General features: G+C 43.5%; 1 protein-coding gene across 1 annotated transcript in view; it reads right to left on the reverse strand.

The window, feature by feature from the left end:
* meis1b (Meis homeobox 1 b) overlaps positions 1 to 9,889 on the reverse strand; it is a 120,657-nt gene extending 110,768 nt beyond the window's left edge. Inside the window, exons 1-6 of the mRNA XM_063192831.1 lie at positions 9,287 to 9,889; positions 7,618 to 7,838; positions 6,428 to 6,569; positions 6,183 to 6,233; positions 5,491 to 5,541; positions 4,393 to 4,539 (exon numbers count right to left, since the gene is read on the reverse strand). Coding sequence (XP_063048901.1) covers positions 4,393 to 4,539; positions 5,491 to 5,541; positions 6,183 to 6,233; positions 6,428 to 6,569; positions 7,618 to 7,838; positions 9,287 to 9,298 — 624 coding nt within the window. The 5' untranslated portion in view covers positions 9,299 to 9,889. The remainder of the gene's footprint in view (positions 1 to 4,392; positions 4,540 to 5,490; positions 5,542 to 6,182; positions 6,234 to 6,427; positions 6,570 to 7,617; positions 7,839 to 9,286) is intronic.
* Between the last annotated feature and the right edge of the window lie 402 nt (positions 9,890 to 10,291).

The following is a 10,291-nucleotide window of genomic DNA, read 5'->3' on the forward strand; positions in this document are numbered from 1 at the left end:
AAGAGTGAGTGTGAACGAGAAAGAGAGAGAGAGAGAGAGAGAGAGAGAGAAAGAGACGGAGGGAGGGAAGGAGGGAGGGAGGGACAGAGGGGGGTGAAAAAAACAGCAAGTCACATGCCCCAGCTCTTTGTATTACTTGTTGAATCCTCGACAGCGACCCACATTTGTCCAGGGGAAGAGAAGAAGAAGAGAAGAAGAAGGGGGGACCGCAAAACTCTCCTTCTCATTCTGCAGCCAGCAGCATAGGGCTGTGCTTATTGACCATCACAACAATACTTTATACACAGAACGTCTCCCCTGTTAAGCAGGGGGACGAACAACAACAACAACAACAAAAAAAGAAACCGACAGAGAAAGAAACAAAAAAAGAAAAAGAAAAAAGGAAAGAAAAGCGCCCCACCAAAAGAAACCCTAAGAGGGCAATTAGGAGAAAGGGGAACGTGTCTACTGGGCTCGGAGTAACCCGACTCGCCACATCCACCGGCGTGCACACACACACACACACACACACACACACACACACACACACACACACACACACACACACACACACACACACACACACACACACACACACACAGATGAAGTATACCAGCCGCACTGATTAGGAAAATGTAAACCGCTTTTGATGCCCGCGCTTTCCATTCTGTCACACGGCACCCGGGGTCAGCCTCCCTCGCCGTGCAGTGTTAACTAAACAAACGGGGAGGCCGAGACGGAACGCTGACCCCACGGACCCCGCTTCTAATAGTCAATAGTCAAACAATATTGACTATTTAGATGACACACTGTGATAATGCACTCAAGGGTGGCTTTGTGCGCCTGTTGGGTGGGTTTCAGACACAGTGCTCAGCGTTCACACACACACACACACTGCACATGGCCACATAGGACAGCATGACACAAGCTAGCTTAGGGGGTAAATATGCTACAGGGGGCTGGGTGGAGGGGTATTGGAGGACGAAGGAGTGTGTGCGTGTGTGTGGGGGGGGGGGGTGCCTTGAAAAAAATACCTCTGCATATGCCTGAGCTTGTGCTTAAGTCTTTCGCGTGTGCACAAATACACCCTTACCATTACTCATACACATACACGCATGTACACATACCTACATACATTCACATACATTCATATACATTCACATACTTACATACGAACACACATGTGCACACACATACACAGCATTCACACACACACACATACATGCACGTGTTGGACCTCACAACTGTCAAAGAAAACCTGCTTTATCATGGCAGCGAGCATATTCAAAACGCAAGCATCAGGGGGAAAAAAACATGGAGCTTTTTAATTACTTTGAGCCCTCTTCAATAAGCAGGGTACAAACTTGAGAGCTCTCGAGCACTGAAGTAAATACTCAGGCCCATTGCCGCAGCTTGCACTGTGGGGGTTTTCAACCTTTTGAGTTCATTAGTAAATTGCAGAGCCACTCCGCATTCAGCGTGCAATTAAAGACAACTGTGCAAACGTGGCCGAGGATGTAAATGCCAATGCCATTCAAGGGTCTCTCTCTCTCTCTCTCTCTCTCTCTCTCTCTCTCTCTCTCTCTCTCTCTCTCTCTCTCTCTCTCTCGCTGCCTGGCCCTCTAATGTAAGCACAAGAGCAAAAAGAGCGCAATAATCGAGATCCAGACGATCCGAAAACATATGACTTCACTCCTCTGTGCAGAAAAAAACAACAATATATATGTCTGAAGTATCTAAAAAAGTTTCCTTGATGTGTTGTTTTTCAAGTGGAAAATAACTTTTAAAAAATGCACTTGGTTCTTTTAACTAAGCTTTAACAACCCAATATGTTTATGACCATGTATTATCCCATTTGTTCCCATAATTTTACAGATGCTTCTCTTCATAAATCTCTGTCATAAAATAATAACAAGAAAAAATGTGTGTGTTGCATGATAATTGGATTTGACTAATGGCAATAGTTCTCTTCTACTTTTTAGGAGCCAGTGTTGCAGGTGACACCGGGAGAGAAGGGGTTAAACAGTCTGCCTAACCAGTGCCTTCACTCACACAGCACCTGAGGGGCCCGGCCGATTATCTGCGCTGCCTGAAGTACACAACGTGATTCCAAACTGGCTGGGCTGCATTCACATGCGAGCGGAGAGCCTCTGACTTTTTCACCTCTGAGCAACTGCTGGGCTCTGTGTCTGGTGGGTGGAAGGCACTCTGTTTTCGACAGCTTCCAACGTCAGAATTGCAAAACAATCAGCGAGAGAGAGACCCCGGAATGGGGGGGGGGGGGTGCTGGGACATTATTGATACGATGCTTGGGCGCACAGAGAACGAAAACAGAGCACAGTTCAACCGAAGAGTTTAATAAATTCTATGTATTTTTTTTCCTAGTCGCGTTTTTTTCTGCTGCTGCTGAATCCTTGCTGGAATAAATTGGTTTATGAATAAATGAGCTTGCCTTCTCCATCTTGTTAACATTGTTGAGAATTTGCACAAAGACCATTTTTTCCAGTCCAATTCAACTTTATGCCCGAGGGCATATATTAAAAATACATATGGAACGAGATAATGCACACAGGACGCAAATTCGTTAAGGATGTCACTGGCTAACAACCGAAGACTGCAGTCACACCAAAAGGAGGAGATACATATATTCAGCTGGTGCCCAACTGCTGCCCCAATTAACGTCGATGAATCTAACAAGAGTAGCGACCGCTTACCACGGCATCTGGTTAACTCAGTTATACAACTGGGTCCTGTCTACACACAGGCAAGAGCTACAACCGTGCCTGGTGGCGCGTTAACATTGCACCGAATATAGTATACATACACCTATCTACTTTCCGTTTACGCACAAAAACTTTGACAACTTTTTCTAAGGCACTGCACTGTAAGGAGAGTTACTGTAAACACACACGATATTAGCCTGAATATTTAGGCAGAAGACCATCATTAGGCAAAAAATAGGACATGTCTTCATCTAAAAGTCAATTAAATATCTGAATCCCTGCCCCGGAGCACAACATAATTTGCTCGGCTCACGTTACACACCTAGAAACCCTAGGGTCTTCGCGATGTCTATTTCCATCTCTTCAATTCCCCTCCCTATCTCAGATTTGTCAGTTCTAAACTTCTTGACGATTGCTTCCCCAAAGAATTGCGATCAAGGAGGGGGCGAAAACACTTAATGGCCACTATGGCATGGTGTGTTATTTAATTCAGAATTTGGATTAAATGTATTAGTATCAGTGGCTATCAGCTAATTACCATCGTCATTAATAGCTTACAGCGGCGAGCAAGGGAGCTGCCAGGCAGACAGGCAGGGGTCGTTAGAATTCGGTCCCTGTTTGGTCATGAATGGCACTGTGCGCGAGGGTTTTCACTCCACAACACAGACTGGAGTCCAGACGCACGTACCAGTACAGAGCACTTCAAGCGGCCGAGGCTCCAGCCAATCACTCAGCCATATGGAAATTCGTGGATTTCAATTATTTATCCTGATCGCTTCATTACTTTTTATGCTAGTGTTTCTGCTAATCAGCATTATACAAAGGATTGGATATTTATCTCTTCGTCTCCTCTTTTTCTTTTTACTTTTTTTGCCGTGTCTCTCACAGGTCTCACACATATTTCTTATATACAGCGATTTTCAAAAGTAGAAGTCTGTTCAACACGTCATATATTTTGTTAACGCTTCCATGTCCACATCTGATAGCGCTCTTTACGCACATCCGCCACCAAAGCCGTGCACATCACAATAGCTTTAACTATAAGCATAGCCACTTGAAATTGAATACAATAATATTTCCACCAAGTCTGTATTGCTAAAACACACAGGCACCTCAGCACACAATAGCTCTCCAGGCACCAACCCATGTGCTCAAAACGCGAGACGCATGAGAGGCTGTGATGCGGTGTGCGCTCATGTCTAAGGAAAAGTACTGATGAGGGAATTAATGAAGCGTGAAGAAATAGCAGAAAATCCAAAGCGCCCGACCACGGTATTACCCTACACCCGCACAGGCTCCCTGAGCGAATGCGCCAACTCATCCCAACTCATTTCCAACCTCCGCATATGGTTACGTGGTAATAGATAAGCACTGTAGATAACACTCTGGTGCTATTTAAAATGTGGAGAGAGGAGAGAAAGAAAAGGGAGACGACTAAATTAAAATCGACACGAAACAGGTCAAGTTTATGGCGATGCTTTCACAAGCTAATCTCCACAGGTCGGTTCCGGGAGCAATCCTTAATGAAGCAATAATGGCTACATTATTCAAAAATTTTCATTCCGATGGAGGCTAAAACAGCCTTAATCGTATGCAAATAACAGCGCGGCAGCGTAGTGACCCAGAAGACACACTGAATAGCCTGCATTTTTTCCTCCACACAAAAGAGAAGAAAAGACCCGCCACATACCTGATCAAGGGGGCCCGATGATCTTGTGATTTCTTCGCTGTCTGATTTTGATCCTCCTTCTCTGTCGTCTATAACCAAGTCGATGGGCATCTTGCCCTTCAAGCAGCTGATGTACCGGTGACAGAAATTGTCACAGAGTTCATGTACCTATAGACACAAAGGGGAACACAAGAAATCACAAAGGGACATCGCAGAGAATTGACAAGTGCAACCAGAAGTCCCTTTGACATGATAAAAACGTCCCAAATGGCGGGGGCGGTGGTGTTCTTATGTAGCAAGACGCAAGCAGAATTTGGAAGAACTTTATAGGCTATTCTTGCAAAATAGAGATATCGCAGAAAATTGACAGTGACAAGACGACACACGGGCTACAACATATTCAACACCCGTGTTAAATTCATCTGCTCCCGGGGTTCTGGCCATTAGAGGGATGACCTGCTTGAGTGACATTTAAGGTAAACTGTTTAATTTCGTCTAGTTATTTCATTACCACCTACTTTCCAGGGAGTCAAATCGTCTCAGGCGTGCAAGGGAAAGAAGATAGTTGGCTACCCCATAGCACCAAGGGCCCACACTGAAGCTATAATGGATATTATGACAATGCTGGAGTGCAGTGCCAAGTATAGGCCTAAATGTCTATTTCGAGGTCTAAGAGTAACCTACTACTGATATCAGGCATCCGCCATGGTAGGACTAATGTGTTGTTAATATGTTATATCACTATTCATCACTAAAAGTGTCGGGAGACGCAAAACAGAAATTGTGTTGTGCCGTGGAAATTATAGGCCTACACCTGGATTTTGTGCGCACATATCCATATAGCCTTATAAAGAGGATCAATGTTCTTGACTTTATTCGGCCTCTATGGCATTTCCATAACCGCCCAAATAAAGGCACAATGGTAGTAAAAGTGAGATTATTGCTAAAAGGTATCTGTTCCAGTTTTAGCAGCTTGCATTGTAATTAAACTCGGAAGAGGAATGGGAGCCATGATTGATTCTGACACTAATTACAACAGACCAGGAAAAATACATTTATGCAAATAGAGCCCATAGGTCTCAGGAACAGAGGAGGCCAGTGGCGGTGTGGGGATATTACCTTCTCGAGCTCCAAAAGATGAAATCGTAAAACTTGGATGGCTTGTATCATCTGAAAAATTAAAATAACAATAAAAGTTCAGCGCGCACTCAAATATGATGAAACAAGCATCTCTATAGTAAAATAATGACGGCCGCTGTGATGGTTTATGCCTCTGGATTTCATGGAAAGCTCATAAGCGCCTTCCAGGTTATGAGTTGTGCATGTAGGCCTATTATAATGGGCCCCGGCAAACTGTGAAGAATCACAATATCAGCCCTGGACTATCAGGTGTCCCTAAGTCCATAGTGCATTTATGGACAGGGCGCTACATGAGGGGCTAGGCTATGCGCAACATGTTAAATATGGATATGCCCTAGGCCTATATGCAACGATAATACACCTGGAAGTGCAACTATTTGCGTAAAAAAGTTTTCAGTCAAGAGAAAAGGGGTTCAAAGCCTTCTAATGGCGGCAACAAAGACGGTTATCTGTGATGACAACCGAGGCTATCGTGAAATCAAACAATCCTATTGGAGTAGGCGTATAGGCCCACGCAGGCTATTTTGTACACTGTTACTTTGAGCTGCAGGACTAAACTGTGGCTTTTAGTAGCCTAAACGGACTGCAAACATGATAAAATACAATATAATGACCCAGTTCTTATACACATTCACATATCTGTCCATTAATTAAATAGTTATTGTGCTTACCAAATTATCCAGTTCTGGATTTGATGAAAATAACGGTTTTTCTGCTCGGATCTGAAATATCACAAACACAGCTCTTAGACTGCTCTATCTACAACAAGGGGACTTGACTCAATAATTATGTTTTGCCACATCAAAAGTATTTATAATTATAAAGACACAACTGTGAGCGGCATAGCTGTTATTACAATGTATTAAACTATATATAACAACAACGCTGCGCATTAGTTAAGAGAGTGAGCTCTGACCTGTTTCGCAAACACTGCTATATCTTCATTGAAAGATTCTGATGAACAGACGTCGCCTCCCGCCACCCCAGGCTCTCTGGGTGTGCACGTTGCTAATTCACATTTCTCAAAAATCAGTGCTAGTAGTGGGAACAGGGGATGCCTGGAATAAAATACAAACCCAAAATGTCATTGCATAAAACGGCAAGGGTCAAGATTATATGAAAGGGTTAATTCAACAACATTTGACAGCATCCACAGAGGCTCCACGGGGACCCGTGCCACTAGGAAAACCATAAGCTACATTAACTTACAAATGCATTATAAATACACATGGACTTCTGCCGTGTGCAACGCGTTAACCGGGCCGTGTACATTGTGCTGCCGTCGCTTCTCAGACCGATGTAACAACACATTACTTATTTTGAAATATGTATTGTTTTATTTGTCCTCGTCATGTTTTGTGTTGTCACACAAATAACTCGCAGCCTCGTGCAACATATTTAGAGGAGCTGTCAAGGAAAGATGGCAACAGCGACCCGCCAGCGGTCGCCTACAGAGCCTGGTTTAGGCCAAACTTGCCATTTGTGGAGATCTCACTTGAAATAACATTTTCAAAAATATTTAGCCCGACACACAATTTGATACATACGCATATAATGTATAATAAACTCATATAGTTCACATAATATAGGCCCAATAGTTTCTGCCGTCGAGTCTCACTCGTACAGGATACACGCCCCAGACGGTTATTAAATTCACAAGTGTTTGGTGCTGTTTACTCTGGTATGGGTCAGACACCCTATTTTTAATTCTGGATTAAATTTGCACTATTAGTAGAAAAGTGTCTCTCATGGCTAATAGTGTGTGTGCCAACCAATTATTTCTCTGTATACCTCGTTGTTTACAACTGTAATAATTTCAACAAGAATCAAATATGCCCATGACAGCCAAGGAAGCTTTAGAACTCTCGGAATACGAGAATTGCAACAACAACCAACACCAGGAAAAAAACAAGACCTCAAAAAGCTGCACGCATCGCAGTCAACTATGTCAGGGTGTAACTTCTACTTACATGGAACCCTTTTCACACGAGTGTACAACCTCTCCGTGCGGCCTCGTGACGCTACCCTCTCCCCAATGGCCGATACATATTTTGTATTCACATCGCGCCCAGTGGAAGACACAAGTGCTGGGAAGTTGAGACATACCCGTAAATGGAGTCTTTATCTCTTTTAAGAGCATCGTTGACCGAAGAGCCCATGCTGGGCGGCATGGCGTTGCTGTGCGCTGTGTGCGGGTACTGGTGTGAGTGCAGCTGGGGACCGTGGTTCAGGTGGACGGTCGGCATGCCTCTGGCGCCGTGATGATCCTGGTACATCGTGGTCGACAAGCCTACTCCGTCCATCCCATAGTGGGGTAAGTCTTCGTACTGCACACAGCAAACAGCCAAATTATTCGAGTAACCACCACTCAAAAATAACCTACTTCTGAGCCAGAGTAAAAAAACAACAGTGGTAGGCCGAATTTTAGCACTGGTGCTGAGCACAAAAACATGGCTAAAGTTGCAGACAAGTAGGCCACTTATTAGTCTTCGCTGCACTGATTGATGAAATATACGTACAATATTTAAAATAAAACTTGCAGTGTTTCTCATCACATTTGCCGAGGACAGGGCACGAGTAATTAGTTCAAAAACAGCAGAATGTTTTGCGTTGTCTCGCAGGAAAAAGTCTTGTCTGTAAGCCTATACTAAATATTCCAAAACAAACATGTTGAAGCTTAAGTTGTATTGGTGAGACAACAACTGATAATTGCACAGAATAATTATGGACTTCTGCACAGGCCTCTAAAAGTGCTTGTCTCATAGGGCCTAGTATTAACTATTAAAATACTTGGATAATATTGCTATGTTTGCTTGGACATGAGTGTGTTTAACTATAATTAAAACTAATATTAATTAACAAATTGCAATTTAGAGAGGAGGTCAATAACACAATAGTAAATACCTGTGTACTCAGTAATGTAAACTGGATTAAATGAAGCTTTTTTAACAACAGCTAAAATAAAACTTAACACTGTTTCTTTAACGAATTAATGCAAAACATCAATTATTCATGATGTTAACCGAAAGTGTCAAGCTAATATCTGTCAAAGTGAGAATAAAAGGATTTAGCACGTCAGAACCCTAAATCTGTAAGGGTGTAAACAGTCCGAATGGTGTTTGTGTGCCTTCGTGATTACATGCAAACGGTCTGGTCCTCGTATTAGTGTAGGATCTTCTCTCTAGGGTGGTTTGGGTTTTATTTACAAATGCAAAGTTGGGTCAAAGCATATGTAAGATTTCCTGATTGCTCTGGGAAAAATCTGAATTCATAAACATGAAATTAGGATGTGCGCCATTGGCGTGCGTAAAAGTGTGCAATAATGAATGCCAATCAATTAATTATTCCATACAATTGTGGGTTGAACTAATACTGATTTAATATATAGTGCATTAAGGACGTGTCACATGAGTGACATGGGGTCTGCGTTGTTAATTTGATACATAGCGTGCAATAAAAAAACAATGTAGTCAAAAAGTTGGGGTTCTGTCTGCAGATGAAAATGGGAAAATATTTTGGTGTTGTGTTGCCGTGCCTATGTGCTGAATAGACATAGCATGGGTACTTAGCAATAACTTATGTTGATAAAGTTTCGGCAAATCTACTGAGCTACAGCTGTGACAAATCACTAGGTAGGTAGACGTACAAGCAACGTATAACAGTAAAATATAATGCTGGCAGTGCCAGGCAAACTAGATAAAGTTTGCCGTGCGTCTGTCATCGGCCACGTTTCATTCTATCACACTGAGCCACAGAAACTTTTGGGAGTACGTACCCTCTGCGCCATCGCCCTCCTCTCTCCCTCGTCTTCCTTTCACTTCAAATATATCCCCTATGAGGCCAGGGTGAAGATGAAATAAACACGCAAATTCCAAACGCGAAGCTTTTTAAGACAAAATCCGTATGCCTTTGCAAGGGAGCGATGAAGCCAAGTCCCTCAGCTCAAGTTCAGCCAAAGCCAAGCAAACACGTCCACTGCTTTCCCCAGGACAGAGACGGGGAGCGCACAAATCTTCTCCAAATCAGTAAGAAAATAGCCCTCAAACAAAACTAGAGAGTCTCATGGCGTTCTGCCACTCCGGTTGTCAATCAAAGGCGAGGTTGTCAGAGTCGTGAATGAGTGATGATCCTCCGCGCTCCTCGACTGGTTAGCACACCTAATGTTAATACACAAATGCACACAAAAATGAATCTCTCGCGTTTCTTTGATCACTCTCAGCTCTTGAGTTGATTTTGTATGCAATAGCCTCTAAATGAGATCAAGAGGAGGTGGGGTGATAATTCTGGCTTAGTTTTTCTTAAAGGAGCCACGATCGATGCTGCGAGCTTGCCTGCCCGTTTGTGTACAATGAGTGTATGCAGAAGGCAGCAGAGGACTGAATCTGGACGGGACTGCCGAAACCCGGAAGTAGTGGTGGCCATAACAGGTCGCGTCTTACACAATGCAGTGGGCTACAGCAAGTCTTTTCCAGGGAAGGGGGTGAGATACGTAAGAGGACATTGGAAAGCAGTGCCTCGCCTGCGAGTTTTGATCTCATTCTGTGGGATGCCATCAACACCCTCTGCACTGGATCCAGCCGCATGTCATGCCTTGCTTCTGGGAATGCAGTAGCTTTGCCTTATTATGTTGGGCTGCACAGTAGATCCAGATATACTCTCCAGAATACTATCCTGAAGACTTCGTTGCGGATTATTATGATTATATGAGTCATTTTACTACCGCCAAGCACGTTGGACAGTAGCCTACAACATGTGTTCTGATGTGTGATTATGAGCTCAT

The sequence above is a fragment of the Engraulis encrasicolus genome, unplaced genomic scaffold (assembly GCF_034702125.1).
Source record: "Engraulis encrasicolus isolate BLACKSEA-1 unplaced genomic scaffold, IST_EnEncr_1.0 scaffold_25_np1212, whole genome shotgun sequence".
Taxonomy (NCBI): domain Eukaryota; kingdom Metazoa; phylum Chordata; class Actinopteri; order Clupeiformes; family Engraulidae; genus Engraulis; species Engraulis encrasicolus.